General features: G+C 43.2%; 1 protein-coding gene across 1 annotated transcript; it reads left to right on the forward strand.

The window, feature by feature from the left end:
• The first annotated feature begins 858 nt into the window (after positions 1-858).
• Positions 859-26175, forward strand: ISOC1 (isochorismatase domain containing 1). Its single transcript, XM_045565865.1, has 5 exons — positions 859-1233; positions 10609-10728; positions 10832-11035; positions 12596-12712; positions 25058-26175. Exons 1-5 carry the CDS (start codon positions 919-921, stop codon positions 25202-25204), a joined length of 903 nt encoding a protein of 300 aa, XP_045421821.1. The 5' UTR covers positions 859-918; the 3' UTR covers positions 25205-26175.
• The last annotated feature ends 1067 nt before the right edge of the window (positions 26176-27242 follow it).

A 27242-nucleotide genomic window follows, 5' to 3' on the forward strand; every position in this document is an offset into this window, starting at 1 on the left:
TGGCCTATCCTCCCAGGACCCGGGGGTAAGGACATTTTGTTTGTAGCGTATGCTTTCCTAAATCCAGTCCATGAGTGTCTCACCGTGTACGTAAGGCAGAGCATTTTTATTCAAAGGTGATCCCTTTTGCTCTAAAACAGAAATCCTCAGTTTGAATATGAAGTTCAGATTTTAGCTCTTAAGCTTCTTTATATTTTTGCATTCCCAATCCAAGTTCTCCGGAAAATTAGGTTGTGATAAAGGGAGGTCAAGATGTCAATTTCATTACTAGAGATAACTGTGTTCCATGGGGCTGAAAAATGACGAAATTTGAGCCTTGGCTGCTCTCTAAGGAAGCGTTAAATTCTGCTCGTCACGGGGTACCTGCCATGTCCTATCGGGTTAGGATGCCGCTGCCATCTCCAGGAGGACGGCGCGGCTCTGCACAACCCAACAGGTAGCTCGTCCCAACACACTCCTCTCCGCAGCCGCACGCCGAACTGCTCGGGCGCGGCTCGTCGGAAAGCGGGCGGCGCGGGGAGGGGTGTCACAAGCCCTGGGTGAGCCGGAGCACCGAGGCAAGAACAACCGGACAGCGCGGGCAGGTCACAGGTCTGCGGGACAACGAGGAGCCGTCCGGGACGTCCGGGTGGTGGCGGGAAGCGGCCGCGGGCCGGCAGCTCCCGCGAGGCTGCCGGGAGGCGGGCAGGGCGTCCCCGGGCGGCGGGCACAGGCGCCCCCTCGGTCCGCGGCCCGGCCCACAGCCCAGCCCTCCGCGGGGTCGCGCTGCGCCTGGGCGGGGAGCAGAGCGCGCGGCCGCGGCCGCCGGGACCCGCCCCTTCGCGCCCCGCGGCGGGCGGCGGGCGGCGGGCGGCGCGCGGGGCGGGGCCGCGGCGGCTGTGCCTGCGCCTGGCGCCGGGGCTCGCGGACGCCGGGAACATGGCGGCGGCGGGGCCAGCGGTGCTGGCGCTCCCCGGCGGCGGCGGCGGCGGCGTGGGCGCGGGGGCGCCGTCTGGGGCGGTGCCGGTGCTCTTCTGCTTCTCCGTCTTCGCGCGGCCCTCGTCGGTGCCGCACGGCGCGGGCTACGAGCTGCTCATCCAGAAGTTCCTCGGCCTGTACGGCGACCAGATCGACATGCACCGCAAGTTCGTGGTGCAGCTCTTCGCGGAGGAGTGGGGCCAGTACGTGGACTTGCCCAAGGGCTTCGCGGTGAGCGAGCGCTGCAAGGTGCGCCTCGTGCCGCTGCAGATCCAGGTGGGTCCTGCGGAGGCGGCGCGCCCCGCCGCTGCGCCCTGTCCCCGAGCGGTCCGGTGCCCACCCCGTCCCCGCTGCGCTCCTCAGGTGCCCGGAGCCGCCCGGGCGCTGGGCCCTGCGCGCCTGGCTGAGTCGGAAGGGCCGCCCCGCCGTCCCCAGCCTCGGGGAACGTGCCAGTCCAAAGGTGACGGTCACCGGCTGTGCCCGGCGGGGGCGGGGGCCTCCGGGCTGGCCTCGGCGCCCGCGAACGCCCCCACGCGTGTGGCCCTCAGCCTTGGGCGTCCGCGTTGCGTGCCGGAGCAGGTCCCGGCCTCCCGCGCAGCCGGAGAGCTGTGCTGTGGGCGCTGGGCTTTTGTTTCGGGTTATGGGCGAAGCAGCACGGGAAAAAGATCGCGGGGGGTATTGGTCTGAGGGTTTGTTTCCTGGAGTTGTGCTAACCACTTGCGGACGCAAACTTGTAGGAGCCAAACCCTCTCCCCTCCTCTTCGCAGGCTCTCGGGTCCTTGGGCTTTAAGCGGCCCAAACCTCAAGTGGAGTAACCATTTGCTTAGCCTCCTCCCGATCCAGTGTCGGCTGGTTCTGTTGATTACATTTGTATCACCTGCACCGAAAAACACATTTGCCTCCAGGATTGCAGTAGCCTCTTAAGTACCCAACTTGAGCTCGATCTCAGTTCCTGGTCCTGCTGGCTGAAAGTTAAACCCGAGGATTACTGAATAGCATTTTATTTATTTATTTGCTTTTTAAAAGCTGTGCTCTAATAGTAGACAGAACGATCTTCTCTCCTCTTGACGATCAGAGGATTCGCTGGAGAATTTGCATTTTTGAAAGGAAAGAACATAAGGTATGATTTGGGTAATACAATGCCAGTATTGTTTCTTTAGCTGAGAAGCTGATGAGCCATTTTTTTTTTTGGAGACCAAACTGAGATGTGGGATTTGGGATTAAAGGGGATTCAATACTCAAGTGTTATTTTCTTTCTTTTTTTAAAAGAAAATTTATGGGTACATAGTTGTTCATATTTATGGGGTACATATGATATTTTGATGCAAGCATACAATATGTAATGACCAAATCAGGTTAATTGGGATATCTATCACCTCAAACGTTTATCATTTCCTTGGGAACATTCCACATCCACCCCTTTAGTTATTTTGAAATATACAATAAATTATTGTGAAGTAAATTGACCTGTTGTGTACACTAAATCTTATTCCTACGTTCTAACTGTATTTTTGTACCCATTAACAGTGTCATTTTCTGAGGATTATTCCCAAATTTTTTTTCAGCTGTAGTTGACAGATAAATTGGTGAATTTTCACTTATGGCAGAAGCATCCAAAGCAGGTACTTTAACCTGGATAAAGTTCCTGTGTGCAGAGGACAGTCTGTGAGATTCCACTATCCTCCCATGGAGGGCCAGCAAGCAGGCAGTTACTGATACCCCAGGATTTGACCTGCTGCCCAAATGGAGAATTGTGGTTCTTAGGTCCTTAAGATCCCCCCACTTTTGTGCCTTCTGGTGCTTTCACATCTGACACCTCTGTGCAGCCCTCCTTGTCGGTCTGTTTAGATTACTGCTGCCAAAATGCCTAAGATGTTGGATACACCTTTGATAAATACATTTATAAAGGCAAGAATCCAAATATTAACTGAAAAGGTCTGGAGCTATACTGAGGATAGAGACTTCTTTGTGAAGCATTTCCTGTTATGGCTGGCAGGGTGGGAGGGCTCTTACTTAAGGCGAAAATATGCTAAACTAGGGCCTCCCCCTCCTCTGAAAGTTCCTCCCCCACCAAGGTGGGATACTTATATTTAAAAAATTTCAAGACCTTGATCTGACAACTCTTTTTAATTAAACATTCTAGAAATTAATATAAATGTATATGCCTGAAATGTCTTGTACATTCTCAAAAGGTATTATATAATCCTGGTCACTTGTGGATTTTGAGGTATTTTGCTTGGTATACGAGATTATATGTAGTTAATTTTTAGTGGTGATGTTTAAAGTACTAATTATAATAGCATTACTTTGTTCCATCTTTTAAAAAATGTTATTTGTTCACCAAATAGTACAAGAATTCTTGAGAATCGGTTATATATTTTTACTCTTTATATGCTTCATATTTTTAAATAATTAAAAATATTTTTCTTTTATATTATCTCATTTTACTAATTATAATACTTTGACTTCTTCAGCCAGATGCCTCTCCTAGCTTAGAAGTAGATAATGTAAAGGGGTATGTAGATACTATACACTTTCTGATACCTGTTTATAGCTATATAAGGAGTTACGTACACACATACACACGCGTGTATGTTCTCTAAGAAGAGAAAGGAAATATATTTCTTTTCATGGCTACTATACTATATTATTTGGAACCCAACTGTGTAATCCTAGAGACATGAACGTGTTTTGGTTAGAAGAGACCACAGAGTTTACTCCACGGATGGGTGAGTGGCCGCTGTTAAGTGCCCAGCACAGTGAACGCAAACTTGGAGTCCATTCTTGTTCCTTACGTTGTAAGCCAACTCTTTCACTGCTGGGAAGAGCAGAACATACAGAGGTAGAGAGGTTAGGAATTTGCCCCAGGTTACATGACAAAGCATGTGTAGATCCTCACAGCCAACTAGAGAATTCCTGTTTTCATGCTTAATGAGAATATTGAGCAGTCTGGAAAACAAGCCGCAAACTTGAGCTTTTATTTGTTCATTGGTCTTGATGCTACTCATTGTTCTTTGGTAGGAAGACATGATGGCCCATCTGCTGGTGCTGCTGTGGGAAACGGTAGCCCCTCCGCTGAGGCAGGGTCAGGGAGCACGAGTTTGGCCACATACAGTCTGTTGCTTAAATAGAGTGCGTTATTATTTCTTCAGACTTTGGCTCCGGAGCCGAGGTGCTCCAGGCTCACACACTGTTATTCTGGAAAGTACTCTTAATTTGCACAGGGGTCTGAGTTTGCCTTCATGCTCATTCGTGTAAAATGCAGTGGCCGCTTAATGCCACGCTGCATCTGTGGTTGGTGAGCGGTTCCGAGGGAGCTGATCTTTAAGACCCCGTTGCCAGTGCTAGGCTATGGTAACTTTCTAGTGTCTTCTTTTCTTAAATATTCTGTCAGAGCGTCTGGATGTCTGCCGACAGCTCAGGTAGCTGAAGGCAGAGCTCATGTTTCGCATGGTTTATGTGTCAGCAACTTTGTCAAATGCTTGAAGTCTGATGAATTTTGAGACACGGGAAATAATGTAAATGAGAGGATCATATAGTGGGAATTTAGGTCATTTTCATGACTTACAAGTTTTAATTTTTCAGAAGGTATTTTGTAAGTTTGAATTAATGGAAACATTTAACTGTGGAAACTCATGTAAATTTGATGTCATACCACTGCCAGAGCATTTTCCAGCCTGTGACCCGGGAAGGCAGGAGCAGGCAGCCGAGAGCAGGAGACGGGCGTGCGAGAGGGGTGCCAGCGAGGGATTTCCTCTGTCCCAGGGGGAAAGGCCCTGGCAGCTTTGTGTGGCCACAGGATAAGGGCTTCCACCTTTTCCTGAGATGGTTAGTTGGGAGGGGAGTCTGCTGCAGCTTTCATTTTCTTGGAACTTTATTACTATTATTAATATTTTAAACAGGGGCATGGGAATTTTATAGCTAGAAGAAGCTGAAGAGCTCATGGTGGGAAAGGAGGGAAGGCAGGGGGAAAGGAATCTGGTCCGCCTTTGTCTCGCTCCTTTGAAGGTGGTGGTCTCTGATTTCAGGATGTTTGCCAGGGAGTGTGGGCAGAAGAGCAGGTAGGCCGGCTAACGCTGAGAGGTCTGAGAAACAGGCGTGGTACGTCTTGGGGGTGGGTGTGCTGTCAGGGGCACTGAGAAAGGACTGCTGGATCCTGAGGTTGTAGTATTGTCTCCACCCCACTGGTTTGATGGGAGAAGGGAGAAGGAGGGTGTCACTTAAAATATAGTGTTCTGGAATAATACCCAAAGCATTGTGTACCTTTTGCTGCTTGTGAATACATTAGAGGATACCTATAAATAAACTGTGTTTCAGAGTAGGAGCCATGATCTGCATTTGAATTTTTTTTCCTTTCCTTTATTTAGCCAATCCTAAGGTAGGTTCAGATGTCACTGTGTTCGTGGGCTCTGCCCAGCTTCACCCTCACCCCAGTCGGAGCCACAGTCTCAGAAATCCTTCCATCCTCAGTCTTGGGGTGGGTGGGGACAGCTGGCCTCCCTTCAGGAGTGAGAAAGCTCAGATTTTAATTGATAAGCCAGAGTTGTCACCTTATGCCAGTGACATCAATGTTTGCAATAGGTGAATATATTGTAAAAATAAAAGCAAAATAAATATCTTCTTGCAGCTTAAATTAAAAAGCTCCAAATGTGTTTCTCCAGGAAAAAATTTTGTCTTGGTAACGTGGTAAGTCTGGTGACATCTGGAAATCCACTTTATGAATTACTTTCCTAATTCTGCAGACTAAGTTATCATAACAAGTTATGCAATATTTCTCTCTATATATTTATAGGTTTCTACAGGGATCATAATAGTGAATATCTAACCTCATTAGAGTTAGGTTTTTTTTTTTTTTAACATATGCTGAGTTTTAGAGTGTAGTGTTTCATAGATTAGGGATGTCACAGTAGCCTAATACATTTATTGATTGTTTACATGAAGCCCATTTAATCCTTGAGATAACCCTATGAGGTAGATACTATTTTTCTTGCTATGTTACAAATAAGAAAAAGTTTGGAAATGTTAATGATTTACCCTAGTTCCCCTAATTGAAATTAGTGAAATTGAGATTTGGACTCAGATTCTAATGCCTGCCAGCTTGTGCTGTTGAGGGAATCCTTGTAACCTGGGGAAGGCCAATCACAGACTGTTCTAAGTGAGTTGACGTTAGAGCAAGTCCTCACTCCAGCTGTGGTAATCTGATTTCCTTGGGAACACAGCGGAGTGAAATAATGATACCCCGCACCCCCTTTTGAACTCCCTCCCAAGCAGATCACTGCTATTTTGTGACTGTCACGCACTACCAAACTTTTTAAAACATCATCTCTACAGTTCCGCACTGTGATGATCATTCCTGAAGATGTCCGTACAGATGACTCACTGTGGTAGGTTGCTAGGGGCTGCTGTGACAAAGTGCTGCAAACCTACAGGAATCTTTCTCACAGCTCTGAAGGCCAGAAGTCCAAGATCAAGGTGTCAGCAAGGAGAATCCATTCCCTGCCTCGCTCTAGCTCCTGGTGGTTGCCTGGCAATCTTTGGTCACCCCAGTCTCCACTTTGGTGTTCACAAGGCATTCCCCTGCGTGCACGTTTGTCTCTGTACGTCCCCTTTTTATAAGGACACCAGTCACATTGGATTGGGTACCCACCCTACTTCAGTATGGCCTTATCTCAACTAATTATATCTGCACTGACCCTGTGTCCAAATGCGGTCACTTTCTGAGGTACTAGGGGATAGGACTTCATTATATGATTTTAGGAGGACACAATTCAACACATCACCCCGCATGCGTTTTACTTTTGTGGAGAGAATAGAACTGGTGTACAGTTTCTCACTAATCGGGCCAGCTACCCTGTGTGTGCCTGTCCTGGGTAACCAGGGGGCAGACAGAGCCCTGTGCAAATGTAGCCATCATTGCTGGGAAATGGTCAGAGCACATGTGGTGGTGAGGAAGGGTGGGTACTGGCATGGTAACGGTAATAATGAGGCTGGGTGATGAAAAGTGTTTTGAAGACAAAATCAAAGGTCAAATCCCAGCTGTGACAATTCTTAAGAGAGTATACAAAACATTTATACTTGAATCTAATCTCTTGAACTCTTGTTTGAGGAAGTCATTGGCTGTGACCAACTTTTTATATTTAAGTATATATATTTGTATATTTAGCATGTGTATGTATAGGAATATATGTAGGTGTTTAGATATATGAAAGTGTGTAGATCCATATATTTATATGTGATTTCTTCATGCTTCTTGAATATGCAGTGATCTGCAACTGCTATACTTTTATTAATACTCCTGGTGAAATTTGGTCATGTCCATTTTTAATTGGCTGTGGCAGGATTGGCTGTCTTGCAGTTGTGACATACAAATATTTGGCTACGGGCCATATTTTTAGTTGTCTAAAAGATTTTGGTTTAATAGAAATTAATGAGTCAAAGTAAGAAATTCCTGAATTATAGAGAGCTATATTATTTTAACAGCCTGCTGGAATTCATGTGGGTTTGGGGTAGGGGATTGGGTAGATTGGTCAGACATGGTTAGCATTTTTCAGTTTGTTTTTTGGTAGCCTCAAAACCTCCTTTCTGGCTTGTAAGGTATGAAGCTTATTTCTAAAGTAGCGTCTTTTCGCCAACTACCATAGCATAGGGAGACCATTTTTTTTAATTAACCTTTTTATTTTAGACTAGTTTTAGATTTACAACAAAATTGCAAAGGTAGTATAGAGAATTCATATATTCCTGTACCCAGATTCCCATGTTATTAACATCTTAAATTATTGTGGTACATTTATCACAACCAGGGAACCAACATTGGTACCTTACTGTTAACTAAACTTCACACTTTATTCAGATTTCACTAGCTTTTCCCTAATGTCCTTTTTCTATTCCAAGAACCAGCCCAGGATACCAATTACAGTTAGTTGTCATGTCTCCTTTGGCTCCTGTGGGCTGTGACAGTTTCTGAGACTTTAATTGTTTTTAGTGACCTTGACAGTTTTGAGGTATATGTCAGATATTTTGGTAGAATGTCCCTCAATTTTGGTTTGTCTGATGTATTTCTCATGGTTAGACTGGGGTTGTAGGATTTTGAGAGGAAGATCCTGAAGGTCATCCTCATCACATCATATCAAGGGTGTGTATTATCAGCATGACATTGGTAATTATATTAATCTTGATCACCTGAGACATGTCTGCCAGGTCTCCCCACTGCAACACTCTTAGGAAGCAAACTACTAAGTGCAGCCCCATTCAAAGGAATATGGAGAGTAAAACCCACATAGATACTTCCCACGTCACAACAGGGGGTGTGGAGAGTATAAAAGGTAGAGCATTTTTGATTCACCAAGTTATAACCAGTCTTTGCATGTAAACGTGCCTTGCCTCTTTAGTCTCTATGGTTTCTTTGTTTACTGAAAGTCTATAGTTGATGAATTCCTATACTAGAAAGGTTTTGCATGGTGGTGAGGATTTCAGGGCTGCATTTTGTGACCTCCTCGGCTTGGGTCTAACATGACATACGTCTGATGTGGTCTCTTGTTCAGAACAGCAGACCTCACAGCTAAAATGAGGTGCAGGGAAGCACCAGGTAATGAGAACTTCCAGAGACCACAAGTCTGTTTGTTTAGGATTTCTGGGTAGGTAAGGCTTTACTCCTTTAAATAGCCCTATTTAAAATATTTTGACCAGTGTATATTGTAGTCCTTTTGAAATTCTGTATAACACTTTTAAAATTAATGTGCCAGAATGATGTTTTCCTAACTTATAACAGCTTGTTCTTTCTTCACCAGAGGTGTAGCCTGTAGAACTATTTGAGTTTTTGATCTGTTTTTACTGTAGTTTGAATCTTTTCTCTATTTCTTGCTGCTGTCAATTTGCCTGCCCCCAGCAATTGCTTTTCTGATTTGCTGTTTATAACCTTTTGTGAATTTAGAATCCAGACAACCAAACGTTTTAGGAATGTATACAAAGTTAGTCAATGTAGTCTGAGATAGGATCAGAGAGCTGGAGTTCTAAGCAAGTGTAAGCCCGAAACATGCTAGTTAGTGGCCACCACCACGCTCATGTAACTGTCGGAGTTCTATTTTGCATACTGGCTGCTTCCCACCTGTTGTAGAATCATGAGATCGGCTGAGTTGTGTTACTGCTATTTCAGCTAGGCCAGCTGTAGACACACTGCTGTATACAGTGTGCCCGAAACACATTGTGAATGACTACCAACCCATGATTCATGTTTATAAAAAAGAAAGTATGTAGATTTGAGCCTTTTGAGCCATTTCATGTTTACTGAGAATTTAAAATACGTAGTCAGAAATAAATAGTGACTGGTTTTTAAACTAGCATCCTAAATTCACAAAATTGGCCTTCCTTATATAAACATATCATAGTTACCAATTTTGAAAATGACCAAAATGGAGGCATAATACTTGCATTAAAAAATTAAGTAAGGAAATGACCAAAGCTAGAATATGTAATGCTTGAATATTTATTTGAATCATACTTTATTGGAAATGTAAGAAAACCCTATACATAGCATTAGAATTAGAGGTGGCTCTCACATTCTAACGTGAATTTGGTGTTACGCTATGTTGGTTTGTCAATACACGTCTATAGAGTCAGTACCAGAGGTAGATTAAAGTGCAAGAGTCTCTCAGACCAGGACATAGATCAAATAAAGTATGAGCTGATTCGTTTTTTGTGTAGTCACTGTTTCCTGGGAGTCTGCCCCGTGCAGAGATGCTAAGGCAGGGTGTCCGGCTGTGCAGGTGGGGAAGTCCCCACCTTGTCATTGGGACACAGACTCCTCTGGACTATTATTAATAATTGCTATCAGCGGGTGGATTTAAGGGGAGCAAACTAGGATAATTACAGGGGAGATGCAGTTCATTTAACAGTGGTGAAGTGCATGCATGTTATTTCATTGCATTTTTTTGAACTCTAAAAGTTATTCTTGAGAATAGCATCTTAATATTTCTGTCTTGATGTTAGCAATAATTCTGGATTTGTTTCTGTCTTTTTTTTTTTTGATGTTGTTATTGTTTAGTTTTTATGTTCCCTAGTCTCTGCCATGGATTATTTTAAATTTTACTTTTAGTACTCATAAGCAGTGCCATCATCAAATTTAAGTTTTTTAGTATTGTGACATTTTTTATGGTTATAAAGGAAACATTTTTAAATAACATTCAGGAAATGTGTTTAAATAACATTTGGAAAATATAAGAAAGGTATAAAGAAAAAAATCCCCAAACTCCTAATTATGTAACCACTGTTAATATTTTCAAATACTGTATTTGCATTATATTCTAAACCTTTTTTCCTTAGATGTTACAAATTCTTTGAGAACATATATATGTACATGTTTTTTAACTGGCTAAAAAAATGTTTCATCGTGTGAATATGTTAAAATTTATTAAACCATTTCTGTGTTTTTGGCCCTTGGTTTATTTCTGATCCTCATTATTGAAAGCAATTTAGAGATCATCTTTTGGGGTAATTTTTTTCCTGCAATTCAGATACTTTGTTTGGGGTAATAGTTGTAGAAATTGACTTACTGGGTCAAACAATAGGAACATTTGTCTTCTTTAGTGACCTCCACTGAAAATAAATGTCATTGTATAACAAGTGCTAAATCATTCTTTTTTCTTTTTTCTTCAGCTCACTACTCTGGGAAATCTTACACCTTCAAGCACTGTGTTTTTCTGCTGTGATATGCAGGAAAGGTTCAGACCAGCCATCAAGTATTTTGGGGATATTATTAGTGTTGGACAAAGATTGGTATGCTTCTTTATTTTTTCCAGTTTGCTCTAGCATAATATACATTCATGTATACACACATATGTACGTTACTAATTATTTTTGTGTTTGGTTATTTTTTCAGTTGCAAGGGGCCCGGATATTAGGAATTCCAGTTATTGTAACAGAACAGTACCCTAAAGGTCTGGGAAGCACTGTTCAAGAAATTGATTTAACAGGTGTAAAACTGGTACTGCCAAAGACCAAGTTTTCAATGGTGTTACCAGAAGTAGAAGCAGCATTGGCAGAAATTCCTGGAGTCAGGAGTGTTGTATTATTTGGAGTAGAAGTAAGTACCTGGTATTATGTTTTGAGCACAATATCATTTATAGAAAACTGGATATTTACAGAATGCAATTTGGGTGTAGACTGCCATGTAGGTGATGATAATGATGAAAAACAGCCACCATGTATTAAATGTTCAGTATTTCATGGCACTGACCTATGTACTTTATAGGTGTTAATTCATTAAGCCCCTTCCCATTACAAATGAGGAAACTAAAAAACAGAGATGTCATATAATTTGCCTAGGGTCAGACAGCAAGTAAGGGATAGAGCTGGATTTGAATCTAGGCTGCCTGATTCTTGGGCTTATACTTCTAACCACTACCTTTGGAACATATTTTTATCAAGGCATTATTTTTATTTCTGTATTATAGCATTTGACTTAGGTCATATTTTTGTGCTAGTAAAACCTTAGAGGTCATGCAGTTCATTGTCCTTCAAATTTGAATCATATACATACCCTTTTACAAGAAAAAAAACACTCGTGGATTTCCTAATGCTGATTTCAACTGATTTATTCCTAGTTTTTAAACAACTATGAAACTAAAATTTTAAAAATTATGAACAAAATTATAAAAACAAATAAAAATAATTTAATATAGTTATGATATTTTAAAAGTAGGTTTTATAGTGGTAGGTTTTACTAATAGAACAATACTGGCTCAGATTTAGATGTACATTAAATATTTCTGTGTTCTGAGTTCAGCAATGACAGTATAGAGGAAGCCTATTCGTATAAATATGTGAAAGCAAATGCTGTTGCTGGCTTTGCCACTTGTTTTGCTTGCTCATCATAATTAGCCCTTATGCTTAATCAAAATTATCTTTGGGCACTCCTCCAATGCTAATTTTAATGTGGTGTCCGCTGGTAAGTCTCCAGAATGCTCTAGTCTTGTGAAGATAAGGTTGACGTGGCATTATTGAAATGTGCTTTCATTGGTTGTATGTATAACTCAGTTATTGTTGGAACATGTTTTTACTTACATTCTTTGTTAATTAATTGTTACAACTTAATACCCACAAAGATGGGATGTGTATAAACATTTGCCGGTGATGTGAACTGGGTATTTTTTGCTTGTGTCATAAGTTGTCTTTAACTTGGCCTCCCTTCACCACCAGGAGCCTTGTAATGACTCAGTTTCCCGCCACTCTCTGTCTGCAGTACTGTAGGCTCGTTGTGCATGTTGCGCACTTGGTGTGAAGGCAGAAGTGAATCCAAATGCAGTGGCTCCGGAATTGAGTGGTACTAGTCAGCTCTGGGAAGGTCATCCAGGTGACATGGAGAAGAATGTTTAAGAAATTCTCACAGAGCTCCAAGAATATGTTTAAGGTCCCTAGTTTCAGACCGTGGTGTCACTCAATGCTTGATTTTACAAAGGAGTAATCCAAAGCCAGAGATGCTGTTTTATGGTCAGGATTACCCAGCTAAGCAGGGGCAAAGCTTGATGTAGAGCAAGGTTCTTGTATTTGCGGTGCTCTTTCTGCTTTATGGTGGTGTCGCACCTTTGTAAAAACACTTCTAGTTTACTGTGTCATTACATGTGCGTTTTTACTTTCCTGCTAGACTCATGTGTGCATCCAACAAACTGCCCTGGAGCTGGTTGGCCGAGGAGTCGAGGTCCATATTGTTGCTGACGCCACATCCTCCAGAAGCATGATGGACAGGATGTTTGCTCTGGAGGTAATTGTCCTGCTTGAAAATAGGTCATTTGTCAAGCTTTCCAAATAAATTAGAAGAGTACTGGATTTGTAATGAAAGGTTTACCTCCTAAATTTGAGTTTGGTCTGGCGATACCAGACTCACTGATTTTATACTGACCACCTTTGGGGTCTCCCCTGCCATATCCTATTTTATATACTGTCTCCTCCCGAGATCTGGACTTCCAGTGTTGCCAAAAGCTCCTTTACATCTTTTGTCCTGACTTTGCTCTAGTTTTATACATAGACTAAGAGAGATTCCAAGAAGTCTAACCTGAGCTGTTTAGAAGTTTGCAAATTGAAAACAGCTCACCTGGGTTTAACTCAGCCAAGATCTAGCCAAAAACCTGGGCAGAGTGGGCCTAAGCCTGGTATCCATGGGTTCCACATCCATGGATTTAAACAACAGTGGATCAAAAATATTCAGGGGAAAAAACATTAATAAAAATAACATTACAATAATAAAAAATAATATAAAAAAGATATCAAATATTTACATAGCATTTACATTGTATTAGGTATAAGTAATCTAGCGGTGATTTAAAGTATACAGAAGGATGTGCCTAGCTTATAGGCACACATTATGCCATTTTATACCAGGCACTTGAGCAGATTTTGGGATCCTGGCAGTAGGGTGGGGGTGGGGGTTCCTAGAACCAGTTCTTCTTGGATACTGGAGGACAACTATATTAGGTTCCCTCAGATTTGAATTTTTGAGACTAGGGAGTATGTTACTGACTGTGGACACCATTCACATACAGTATTTCATAGCTCTCTGACCCTAGAGTGTCACAATGTCCCATAGAGTCAGGGAGGTCAGGGAGTCAATGTTTCTCTGTCACTATTGCCTAACAGTAGTCTGTCTTAACATTTTCTATTCCAAGACTGTTAAAATACAGACTACCACATAATCTTGGGAAACATTCACTCCATGTTGGATCTCTCCCTCTCTCTCTCCTTTCATACTTAATTCTAATTCTGTAATGATTTTAGAGTAATAATGTACATGTGGATTTAATTGCAAGGTTCTTTAACTGTTTATTTTTTATTGAGAATGGGAAATGTAGGGTTTTGTTTTTTTATTTTTTGAGATCCTCCAGTGTTCCATGCTCCAGCTGGCCTGTGAACTGCCTTCTCTGCAGGATTGCTACATCATCTCTTTCTCTGCAGGATTGCTAAATCGTCTCTTTAGCCAAGAGGTTCTCCAGGGTGGTGGGGGGCAGCGCGTGGGACAGGGGAGGGCCTTGTGGGAGGAGAAAGAAGAGCAAAGGGCAGGGGGACAGCTGAGGCAGGAACAGAAGTAGCTGGCAGCAGCAGGTGTCTGGAGGCCCTGGCTGGCCATCCCTCTTCCATTATTCCTGAAGCAGTGAGTCCCACGTTGGGATTACAGGTAGAGCCAGTTTTAATTTTGTTAAACTATTTTCAAGTTTATTTAGACTATTGGGTTCCGGTCATTCCTAAGTCTCAGCAAAGATCTTTAAGCCATGCTTACAGTCATGAATTAATCAACTTCCACTTTTAAAGTTTCCTTAGTAACCCAAATTTAAACAGTTGCACCGTCAGGCACTCACCACCTCACAAGCAGCTCTTTTCATCGGTGGGTGGACCTTTATTATAATGCTGAGGTCCAGAACTTTGGAAGTAAAAAACTAAAATCATACCGACAAAACAAAACCTGTCTTGCTTGTAGAGACATTTTAAGGGCTTTTCTCCCTACATTCATGTAAGTTTCTTAGACATGTCTTTTTTTTTTTTATTTCAGCTCATCATGGGGGTACATAAGTTCAGGTTATATACATTGTCCATGTCCCCCCCACCCCCCTGAGTCAGAGCCTCAAGCATGTCCATTCTCCAGACAGTGTGCCTGGCACTCACCATGTACTCATACCTCCATCCCCTCCCCCAACCCCCCACCTCCCCGAGTCAGCACCTTCAAGCATGACCATTCCCCAGAGGGTGCGCAACGCACTCATCATGTAGGCATACACCCATCCCCTCCCCCCACCCCCCGCCTCAGTCTGATATCCAATTGGTATCATTCCCAAATGTGCATTTAGGTGATGATCAGGGAAACCAATTTTCTGGTGAGTACATGTGATGCTTGTTTTTCCATTCTTTGGATACATCACTTAATATAGTGGGTTCCAGTTCTCTCCAGGAGAACCAAAGAGATGTTGTATCACTGTTATTTCTTATAGCTGAGTAGTACTCCATGGTATACATATACCACAGTTTACTAATCCATTCGTGGATTGATGGGCATTTGGGTTGTTTCCACATCTTTGCAATTGTGAATTGTGCTGCTATAAACATTTGGGTACAGGTGTCTTTGTTATAGAGTGACTTTTGTTCTTCTGGGTAGATGCCCAATAATGGGATTGCTGGATTGAATGGTAGGTCTACTTGAATCTGTTTAAGGTATCTCCATAATGCTTTCCACAGGGGTTGCCCTAGTTTGCAGTCCCACCAGCAGTGTATGAGTGTTCCTGTCTCTCTGCATCCATGCCAACATGTGTTGTTTTGGGACTTTTTGATGAAGGCCATTCTCACTGGAGTTAAGTGATACCTCATTGTGGTTTTGATTTACATTTCCCTGATGATTAGGGATGTTGAGCATTATTTCATATGTTTGTTAGCCATTCTTATATCTTCTTTTGAAAAATTTCTATTCATGTCGTTTGCCCACTTTTTGATAGGGTTGTTTGATTTTTTCTTGCTGATTTTCCTGAGTTCTAAATAGATTCTTGTTATCAGTCCTTTATCTGATGTGTAGTATGTGAAAATTTTTTCCCATTCTGTAGGTTGTCTGTTTATTTTCGTGACTGTTTCTTTGGCTGTGCAGAAGCTTTTTAATTTAATCAGGTCCCATTCGTTTATTTTTTGTTGTTGCTGTGATTGCCTTAGGGGTTTTCTTCATAAATTGTTTGCCTACACCAATGTCTGTAAGAGTCTTTCCTACATTTTCTTCTAGAATTCTAATAGTTTCCCACCTAAGATTTAAGTCTGTTATCCACTGTGATTTGATTTCTGTGAGAGGTGAAACCTGTGGGTCCTGTTTTAGTCTTCTACATGTGGCTATCCAGTTTTCCCAGCAACATTTATTAAATAAGGAATCTTTTCCCCAGAGTATGTTTTTGTCTGCTTTGTCAAAGATTAGATGACTTTACTGAATTAATTGATCAATTCCAGGAGTCTCTTGGTTGAATCCTTGGGGTTTTCTAGATATAACATCATATCATCAGCAAAGAGTGAGAGTTTGATCTCTTCTTTCCCTATTTGGACTCCCTTGATTCTGCTTTCTTGCCTGATAGCTCTCGCAAGGACTTCCAATACTATGTTGACAAGTAATGGGGACAGTGGGCAGCCTTTTCTGGTTCCAGTTCTAAGTGGGAATGCTTTCAATTTTTCCCCATTCAGTATGATACTGGCTGTGGGTTTGTCATATATGGTTTGTATCATTTTTAGAAAGGCCCCATCTATGCCTATTTTGTTAAGTGTTCTTATCATAAAAGGGTGTTGAATTTTGTCAGATGCTTTTTCTGCATCTATTGAGAGGATCATATGATCTTTATTTTTGCTTCTATTTATGTGGTGAATTACATTTATAGATTTGCGTATGTTAAACCATCCCTGCATCCCTGGGATGAAGCCCACTTGGTCATGATGGATTATTTTTTTGATAAGCACTTGGATTCGATTTGCTAGGATTTTATTGAGAATTTTTGCATCGATATTCATAAGGGATATTGGTCTGTAGTTTTCTTTTTTTGTTGCATCCTTTCCTGGTTTTGGTATTAAAATTATGTTGGCTTGGTAAAAAGTTTTGCGGAGAATGCCATCCTTCTTGATATTGGAGAATAGTTTATGTAGGATGGGCACCAGTTCTCCTTTGTAGGTGTGGTAAAATTCAGGTGTGAACCCATCTGGTCCAGGGCTTTTCTTTTTGGGAAGGTTTTTTATTGCTGTTTCGATTTCAGATCTAGATATTGGTCTATTGAGGAATTCTATTTCTTCCTGGCTGAGCCTGGGAAGGCTGTGTGTTTCTAAAAATTTGTCCATTTCCTCCTCATTTTCCAATTTGTGTGCATAAAGATTTTTGTAAAATTGATAGATGATGTCATGTATCTCTGTGGCATCGGTCGTGATTTCTCCTTTCATGTTCCTGATGGAGGTTATTAGACTTTTTTCTTTTCTGTTCTTGGTTAGCCTAGCCAGAGGTGTGTGAATCTTGTTTATGTTTTCAAAGAACCAACTTTTTGTTTTATTAATCTCCCTTATGGTTTGTTTGTTGTCCTTTTCATTCAGTTCTGATTTGATCTTAATAATTTCTCTCCTTCTGCTGGGTTTGGGGTCAGTCTGTTCTTCCTTCTCCAGCTCTTTGAGTCTATTCATTAGATTGTCTATTTGTAAGTTTTCTGTCTTTTTGATATAGGCATTTATGGAAATAAATTTTTCTCTCAGGACTGCTTTAGCTGTGTCCCACAGATTTTGAAAAGTTGTGTCTCCATTGTTGTTTAATTCAAAGAATCTTTTGATTTCTGTCTTGATTTCTTCATGTATAAAATAATCGTTCAGGAGAAAGTTGTTTAGCTTCCATGACTTTGAGTAGGAATGACAATTTCTGTTAGGGTTCATTATTACTTTTATTCTGCTGTGATCTGAGAAGATGCATGGTATAATTTCTATGTTTTTAAATTTTTTAAGACATGCTTTATGTCCTAGGATATGGTCAATCTTGAAGAATGTCCCATGGGCTGATAAGAAGAAAGTATATTCAGTGGATTTTGGGTAGAATGACCTGTAGATGTCAGTTAGGCCCATTTGTTCTAGCATTCTATTTAAGTCCATTATTTCTGTTTGTTTGTTGTTTGGAGGATCTGTCCTGTACTGTCAGTGGCGTGTTAAAGTCTCTGACTATGAACATGCTATTATCTGTCATTTTGCTCAAATCAAGTAGGGTTTGCTTTATGAATCTGGGTGCACCCAAGTTGGGTACATATATATTAAGTATAGTTATGTCTTCTTCTTGAATTTTACCCTTCACCAGTATATAGTAATCATGTTTGTCTTTCATTACTTTTATTGATTTAAAAACTAAGTTATCGGAGATTAAAACTGCCAGGCCAGCTTTCTTTTGGCTTCCATTTGCTTGAAATATCGATTTCCACCCTTTTGTTTTCAGTCTAAATGCATCCTTGAAGGTTAGATGAGTTTCCTGAAGACAGCAGATACTTGGCTTGTATTTTTTTAACTATTGTGTCAGTCTATGTCTCTTGAGTGGGGAATTCAATCCATTCACATTTAATGAGAGAATTGATAAGTGAGACTGATTTCTGTTCCTCATGTTGGGTTGAATTTCATTGTTCTTTTTTCTCTCTTCAACCATTGTGATAACTGAGTTTTTATCTTTATCTCTTGGGTAGTTTTATATTCGTGGGTCTTTCTTGTGCTGGTCCGTGTGTAACTCTGTTTTGAGTACTTCTTGGAGAGCTGGTCTTGGTGAATTCTCTGAGTTTTTGTTTATCTGAGAATGTCTTAATTTCATCTTCATATATAAAGCTGAGCTTAGCTGGGTATAAGATTCTAGGTTGGACATTATTCTGTTTCAGAAGAGTAAGAATGGGGCCCCAGTCTCTTCTTGCTTGTAAGGTTTCAGTTGAGAAATCTGGCGTAATTCGGATGGATTTTCCTATGTATGTAACTTGCTTCTTTCTCCTAACAGTTCGTAGAATGGCTTCTTTAGTGGAAATTTTGGTCAGTCTGATAACTGCATGATGTGGTGTCTTCCTATTTGGTATGAATCTCGCAAGGGTTCTTTGAGCTTCTTGAACCTGTATATCTAGAGTGTTGGCAAGGCCTCGGAAATTTTCCTCAATTATGTCTTCAAATAGCTTATCCAACCCTTGCTTATTGTCTTTTTCACCCTCAGGAATGCCGATAACTCTCACGTTAGGCTTCTTCACATAATCCCATATTTCTTGTAGACTCTGGTCTTTACTCTTATTTCTTTGCCCCATCTCTGTGACTGACTTATTTAATTAGAAAGTGTTATCTTCGATTTCTGAGATCCTTTCTTCTGTTTGATCTACCCTGCTCTCGAGACTTTCCACTGTGTTTTGTAGCTACCTGAATAAATTCTTCATTTCCAGGAGTTCAGTTTGATTTTTCTTCAATATTTCGATTTCTTTAGTGAATTTTTCTTCCAAGTCTTGGATCTTTTTTGTGGTATCTTTGTGTTGGTTATCCATTTTTCTTGCATAATATTCAACTTATTTATGATCCATGATTGGAATTCTTCCTGTGACATATTGCTATTTCACATTTGATTTGTGACAATTGGTGGAGAATTAGTAATCCTCTTCGAAGGCGAGGTTTCAGCTTGATTCTTTGAACTCCCAGAGTTCTTTCGCTGAGGACTTCCCATCTGGATCAATCCTTATGTCCCTTCTTTCAGCTTTAGGCTGGACAGAGGCTCTCCGTGGGCGCGGACCTTGGGCTGTGCAGCAGCCCAGGTGAGCTGCCTCCTCTGTCACTAGGGGGAGCCCTTCGCTGCTGTTCAGGATTTTGCTGCCTCAGCTGGGGGCTGCCACTGTTGGGTCCAGCCCCAGAGAATTAATTTGGCTCGAAACCGGTTTGAGAGTCCCGTCCCTGGGCTGATTTAATTGCAGACAGAAAGCGACTTTTTCCTTTCCTCTTCCTCTCCCGAGGTGGTTTCTGCTTCTCTCTGCGCGAAAGACAGCGGCTGGGGGGAGGGGGGTGCCTGCATTCGCCCAGCGCCCCGGCTGCTGCGGCTCCCGGGGGCGACGGTCCCCCCGCCCCAGTGTCCGCAAGGTCCCCGCTCCACTCCCTCGCGACCAGGGAAGCGCTCAGTGTTCACGCAGAGGCGGAGCTCCTAGTGGGGTACCACGGACTAGGGGATGGAGCCGCCCGGTTCCCAGTTGCTCCGCAGCAGCTGGGCTGGGGACCCCGACAATGGCGGCTGCCTGCGCACTGGTCGCTGGCGCTGGGGGCGAATGTTCAGGGTCCGGCAGGGGCCGGAGGAGCTGGCATTGCGGGAGCCCAGCTGCCCGCGTAAAGGAGACAGTTCGGCCTCCCCCAGGTGTCAGGGTCTGAAATGCGCCCCCCCCCCCCCGCTATTGTCTCCTCTCCACAGAGCCCCGCGTCTCCCGCGGTGATTCCGCACCGGCTTCAGGCAGATCCCTGACTGAGTGGGAGTGGGGGTCAGTGGGGACACAGGCCGCTTTCCTGTGGGGCTGAACCCCCTCAACTTGCTGGTGACGCGGGTACAGCCATCCCACGCTCCCCTCTCTATTGTCCCTCCTGCACTTTCCAGATTGTCATGATCTGGTTTCCTGTTCACCTCAGTCTTTTCTTGCTCTCTGTGTCCCGCTGAGTCTCCGTGGATTCACACCGCTGTCCTTGTGGGGGAGCGATCCTCTAGCGTTGTGGCAGACTGAGATCCGTGCCTTCCTCTCCGGGAGCACGAATCCAGGTCACCACCACTCTGCCATCTTTCAGCGCCCCCTGACATGTCTTTATTATGGCATTTATCCCAGAGAATTTTGATTGTTGGCAATTCTGTCGTCCCGCAGGACTTGGAAACATCCTTAGCTAATTACCATGAGACATCCTTTGACAGGCAGCCTGTAATCTTAAGGATTAGGAGTCCGAATAGTCAGGGGGTGGGGGCTTGAATAATGGGGGTTTGAATGCAGGGTCTGGTGTTTTGTGAAATTGTGTCCTTGAGCGTGTTATGTCACCCCTGTGCCTCCGATTTCTCATTAGTGAAGTGGAAGTGGTGAAAGCAGTTGCATCACAGGATTTTTGTGAGAAGGAAGCGAGATAAGGCACCGATGGCAGTTAGTGCAGTGCTGACACGGTAAGTACTGACGTGCCAGCTGCTGCTTGTTTTTTTCTAATTGTTAGGGTCTGTCGTCTTCGTGAGGTTAGCCTTACCAGAAATGTATAAGAATATAACTTCCAAGCCTCAGAAGAGACTAGTCCTGAGTTCCGAGAAAGGAAGGGAAGGACCTGTCACCTGAGGCGGACCAGAAGGGCCCGGAGCAGTCGTGTTCTCTCTGGCTCGAGAGTGCGGGTGAGAGGAGTAACCATCACGGGTCAGATCAGGGGGTGATGCCGGAGGACCTGCCAGATTACGGACTTTTCCTCCTAGTCTTATTAAATAATTTGATATGAAGGTGATATAGTTTGCCCCTAAATTTGGGGGAAAAATGTTAAGTTTTCTTTTTTTTCTATAACTATGTAAGTTAAAATAGCATTGTGGTCAGCCCCCCTTCTGCTCTATACCTTTAGAACATAACTGTTTAATTCCCAAGTCTGCCCATATGGCCTATTAAGATCATCACACTAGTAAGATTTATTGTCAGCATTACTGAAGCCTCACTGTGCCAGGATCTGAGGCGTGGGCTTTATTAAGTAAATGTTTTCTGAGCACGTGTCCTCTGAAAGGCATTGTGTTTTGTTTTTTTTTTGTTTTGTTTTTTTTGAGACAGAGTGTCGCTTTGTTGCCCTGGCTAGAGTGAGTGCCATGGCGTCAGCCTAGCTCACAGCAACCTCAAACTCCTGGGCTTAAGCGATCCTCCTGCCTCAGCCTCCCGAATAGCTGGGACTACAGGCATGAGCCACCATGCCCGGCTAATTTTTTCTATATATATTTTAGTTGGCCAGATAATTTCTTTCTATTTTTAGTAGAGACGGGGTCTCGCTCTTGCTCAGGCTGGTCTCGAACTCCTGACCTCGAGTGATCCACCCGCCTCGGCCTCCCAGAGTGCTAGGATTACAGGCATGAGCCACCGCGCCCGGCCTGAAAGGCATTATTTCTTTCAACTAACCATTGTACAGTAAATGCAGAATAATATAGAATCAAACACTCTCTTGAATTTGATGTCCTTGTGCTTCTGGGGAGTTTTAGTGTTGCTTGGAAATTTAATGGGTTTAGCCTTTTTCCCCCCTCTCTGAAGCTTTCATGACTTTGTGCACTTGCATTTTCAGGTTTGTGGGTCAGAGCAACCTTTCCTTTGGCCTAGTTGGACTGTTTTTGCAAGTGTAGGGGAAGAACTTCAAAAACCTAATGTACATGCACCTGTGTGCACTAAACAGCTGGAGTTTTCATTGCCCCTTTTTTAGCCAGGAGAGACAGTGGACTTGTGACAGGTATTGCCAGGGTGGTGGCAGGAACCTGCCGGGTATCTCTGGAAAGCTGCTGCTGTGCGTTCTCTGCCCAGCCGCCTTTCTGGTTGGGGCAAGGGCCGGCCCTGGGGGAGGGTCCGAGCCGGATCTAAAACTTTCCCATATTGCTAAGCCGTGCCTTCCCCTAATACAGGTTCCTGGCTAGATTAGTTTAAAACCCGATCAGTACTGGCTACATCTGAATCTCGACTCTAAGTAATACTGTGTAGGTGTCACTTTACTAAAATGTATTTCTGTGTCACACACATCCTACCCTGTCCCTGCCGTGGTGACCCGACTCTCGGCATCCCTGAGGCTTGCTGGGGTAGAGTGGACCGGGCTTGGCTCAGCAGAGCACTAGGGAGGGCTGGACGTGGTGGACCGGCCTCTTCCAGCCTCGCCACATTTCTTCCTCGGATCTCGGAACAGACTGCTTTCCGTCCTGCCTCACCGAGGACCTAGAGGCAGATTAGTGAGAGCTGACCTTTGCTGGCAGGTTGGAGTGGACGGCGCAGAGCCTGCTCGCAGATGCTGACCGTCTGTGATGCAGACCCACGCTGAGCCACGGACGGTCCGCGGAGTCGGCAGTGGGCGGCGGGGCCCGACGGGCGGGAGGCGGGGCCGGGGCAGCGGGAGGCGGGGCCCGACAGGCGGGAGGCGGGGCCGGGGCAGCGGGAGGTGGGGCCCGACGGGCAGGAGGCGGGGCCGGGGCAGCGGGAGGCGGGGCCGGATGGGCGGGGCATTCAGAGCCGTTCTCGTGCGTCTGCGCTGCGCCTGATGCTACATTTGCTCTCTGCCTTCTGGTGTGAAGTGAGCGCATGACCTTTTGACGTTTTTGAAGGGTTTTGTATGATAGTTGACTAAAAAGCAAGGAGGAGGAAATTAGAATTTCCACAAGTCTTAAAAAAAAACGCAGGGATAATGCAGCTGTGTAATTTTCTAAACTAATATCCTTGCCCTCTCCCTTCCTACATAGCTCCGTGTCGTTTTCCCATTTCCAGAGAGTTCTGGCTAGCTGTTCTGCACGCTTTTCTGTACGGGTTGTTGAGGTGAGGTGCAAGTTTCCTTTCTGATGAGCAGGGTAAGCCGACAGCCCTGCTCTGTGCTCAGCCATGGAAAGGAGGCGGCGGCCGGGGGCGGGTGGGCCTGCGGGTGCACAGGCTCCCGAGGGAGGGTTTGCTTCCCCCTTGCGCGGACGTCCTGGCTGTGCAAGTGCCTCCTGGGCTTTTTCCCTCCGACTTGCCTAGGAACGGTTTCTAACCACTTCTTCTCTCATGGTTCTTGTAGCGCAGTGGTCCCTAGCCTTTTGGCACCAGGAACAGGTTTCATAGAGCACAGGTTTTCCAGGGGCAAGGCTGGGGCGGGGAGGCGATGTGGGCGCGGGAGCCGAGAGGCCCGCCTGCCCATCCCCGCGAGGCCCCCGAGACAGTGTTGCCACAGGGGCAGGGCTGGAGCTCGAGGCCGGGTCCCCCACGGGCCTCCAGCCAGGAGCTGGGCACCGGGGGTTGGGGACCAAGGTTGCAGTGGATGCTCTTTGTGATAACAGTTTGTCCGTTTTTTCCCCTCAGGGTTTCTGATAACAAATACCTCCAGAGTATTAATCTCTGCTGTAGAATTCTCTTCTCCCTCCTTCCTCCCTTCCCTCCCCTCCTCCCTCCCTTCCTTCCCCTTGCCTTTCTCTCCCTCTGCCCTGCTTGCGATTTCTCTCTTCAGTGACTGTAGTTCCACTGGAGCAGTGTGGCAAGGACATTCTTGGACCTGTCAGGAAATCACCCAAAGATCTTTGCTGAGACTTAGTACCTAATGACCAGAGACCTCAGTAGTCTAAATAAACTTGAAAATAGTTTAACAAAATTAAAACTGGCTCTACCTGTAATCCCAACGTGGGACTCACTGCTTCAGGAATAATGGAAGAGGGATGGCCAGCCAGGGCCTCCAGACACCTGCTGCTGCCAGCTACTTCTGTTCCTGCCTCAGCTGTCCCCCTGCCCTTTGCTCTTCTTTCTCCTCCAACAAGGCCCTCCCCTGTCCCACGCGCTGCCCCCCACCACCCTGGAGAACCTCTTGGCTAAAGAGAGGATTTAGCAATTCTGCAGAGAAAGAGATGATGTAGCAATCCTGCAGAGAAGGCAGTTCACAGGCCAGCTGGAGCATGGAACACTGGAGGATCTCAAAAAATAAAAAAACAAAAATCATATACTCTTGTTTAGTGATTCTAAAGAGTTTATGGTGGCAGCAGTGGTGGCTCCATTATCATCTGGCGGCACGTTGTTAAACTTCACACGAGGCTCTTCTGCCACCCGTCATTTCTCGACAGGGGGATTCTTATAGGAAGAACTCACGTGCTGTAGGTCGGATGTTTGGGGGCAGAAAGGAGAAATTAAGAATCGTTTTAATTCTTATAATTTATTGCAATTAAAAACTTTAGTTATATAAAATTGGATAATAAATTACTAAGGAAACATTGTAGACAGCTACAATTATATTCATAGCACAGCGTGATGGAGCTTTAGAAGTGTTACTCTCCACCGCCATTCTTAGGTAAACAGCTGCTAAACGCCAGGAATGCCAGGCGTCAATATTAACATACATCATGATCTCGTGTCTCAGTTAAGCTACAGAGCGGAAATGTGATCAGAGACACCTTTTTTTTTAATTTTAAATCTCAATAGTAGAAATAGAAATAAAATAGTTTAATAAATTTAGGAGTAAGTCAATAGCAGCCCTCCTCTGAGTGAATGAATGGGTGAGAGAGGAAGCGCAGATCTGCAGTGGTGTTCAGGAAATAGCAAGTAACATTATCTAAACATTCAGTGATTTTCTCTTTCTGTTCTCTCACGTTTACAGTTATCAGCCTTGATAATTCTCCTGTTCCTGGCACATAAAGGTCAAACATTGGCTACCTGTTTCCTTTTACTTGTTTCTAATCTATTTTAGTAGTATTGAGAATAATCATATTACTCTTGTGGTATGGCTAGTTTTGAAATCCATCCGCATCCCTGAGTTTGGCGGTATGGCCGGGCGACTGTGGTTTCGGGAGACGACACTAATTACTGTGTCCCAACGCACTGTTGCTGTTTCAAAATAGTGTTCACGCCCACGCTCACTTCTTGATGTGTCCTTGTCCTTTTTTTTAAAGCGTCTTGCTCGAACTGGGATCATAGTGACCACGAGTGAGGCTGTTCTGCTGCAGCTGGTGGCTGATAAAGACCATCCAAAATTCAAGGAAATTCAGAATCTAATTAAGGCGAGTGCTCCAGAGTCAGGTCTGCTTTCCAAAGTATAGGACATCTGAAGGGCTGGTATGCTACTCACCATCACGTGACAGGACTGTAAGCCTACACAAGCTCTTATCTCTACTAGAATTAAAATGTTAAGTCAAAAACGGCTCCTTCTTTGCTCCTCTTAGTGAAACTTAACTGGCTAGACCATTTGGGTACCAGCATTTAGTTCAGATGTCAAAAGCTTCAGGTGCTGCTTACCTTCTTTGTTTGTTAATGTGCTTTTATTTATTGAACAAAAATTACAATGAAGGTGCCTGTTTTGTCTATACTGTATACACCAATCATAACTTTCAAAAGTGCACACTCTTGTGAAGTTTTCTTAAATTGTGCACTTTAAAAAAAAAAGTACCAATAATGGTTTGGCCTTTGTATTATTGTAAGATGTATGTTATAATGTTAATGTGGATTTAGTGCTTTTACTTTACAGGTTGATTGAAATAGGATTGTTCCGTGTGAATTTAAAAACAGGGCTCTGGATCATGTACCCAGCTGTTGACTTACTGAGTTGCACTGATCTAACCATGCCAAATTATGTTGAATAATTTTACATCTTTCTTGATCATACTGATACTCTGGTCGCCATCACTAATTCTCTGTTAATGTTCTCTCTTATAGTTGAATCTTTTACCTAGAAAGACTCATTGATTGGGTCATTGCTTATTTTATTTCTGTAGACAGATGGAAGGATTTGCAATGTCATACAATTAGTGGATGGCTGTTTTAGCATCTTCGAAGTATAACTTTAGCAGAATATCTTTACAACCATCTGGAATGTATCTTCTAATATGCACAAGATTTAGTAAAAAGATAAAGGCTAGGTAAAATGTAGTTTTAAAATGTCCATATTCTGTTTCATATTTTCTCCACTTATCCTCCAAATATTGTTAATGCAGAAGGCATCAGTAATGATTTGGTAGTTTTGATTTTGTGGTCATTGTTACCCTTCAATAAATTTATTTTCATTAAAAACTTATTAGAAGGTTTTACAACTTTTTTTAATATTATGTGAAATGTGGAACATTGCTGTCTTTTATATTAAAGTAATTAAAGAAAATGTATTCTGTGAATGAAATTATTTTGTTTCTTGCCATATGGCTCTATTATTCCAGGGATTCTAATATTTCTTTAAAGGTAATAAATGCTGACATTTATAATCTTTCAACCCATGGGAATTTTCAATGAAGGAAAATCCTTTGCAGGTGGGGGCAGGTATCCACGTGCTCACAGCCTTCATGTTTTTACTCTGGTACCATTTCAGTGAGACCTTTCCAGACTAACCTATTTAAAATTACAGTCCTCTTTCCCACCACTATGTATGTAATCCATATCCCCTTCTTTTTTTTTATTTTTTCCATACCATTTGGCAATACTTAACATATTATATATTTTATTTTTAAAAGTTTCTTTTTTCCAAGTAAGTTTTATGTGGGTGAGGACTTTTGTATGTTATGTTCACTGCTTTATCTATGTCCTCAGCTCCTAGAGCTTGCATTTATCACAAAGGTTGCACTCAAATATTGAGTGAATGTGAATATTCAAGTAGCTTCTTACAGCTTACTTGCTTCTTGGCTTATATATTTTATTTCACAAATAAAAAAGTACCCAATTTGTTTTTTGAGTAAGGAAGGAGGAAAGGAACGACTTCTTGTGCCAAATGACTTATATCTAGGAATAGAAAGATGGTATTTCGGACTCTTCACCAGCAATACATTGAATTATATTTTTCCCTAGTGTTATTAGGTTTTTGTGCCAGTCAGATTTATTAAATAAATCCATACATTCTTAGTTCCCCGATAGCCAAGCATATGCAATTATTGTAAGTCCATCTACCCTGTTACTTAGGGAATCAAAGAAGAAAAGCCAAACAGATTGACTCCTGAATATAATAACATTGTTATTTTGATGTTTTTTTAGTCATTCTCTAAAAATGTAGAAAAGGAGGAAGGAAACAAGCAACTTGCAGGGGTGGGGAACCTACGGCCTTGGGGCCACATGTGGCCTTCTGGATCCTTGAGTGTGGCCTTTTAATGGAATCCAAAT

The sequence above is a fragment of the Lemur catta genome, chromosome 12 (assembly GCF_020740605.2).
Source record: "Lemur catta isolate mLemCat1 chromosome 12, mLemCat1.pri, whole genome shotgun sequence".
NCBI lineage: Eukaryota > Metazoa > Chordata > Mammalia > Primates > Lemuridae > Lemur > Lemur catta.

Bases quoted from the DNA above. Each gene is read 5' to 3' on its own strand.
- ISOC1 (XM_045565865.1), top strand. From the start codon at position 919: ATGGCGGCGGCGGGGCCAGCGGTGCTGGCGCTCCCCGGCGGCGGCGGC. The intron at 11,036-12,595 runs GTAAGTACCTGG...CTTTCCTGCTAG, and splicing joins TTGTATTATTTGGAGTAGAA to ACTCATGTGTGCATCCAACA. The intron at 12,713-25,057 runs GTAATTGTCCTG...TTTTTTTTAAAG, and splicing joins ACAGGATGTTTGCTCTGGAG to CGTCTTGCTCGAACTGGGAT.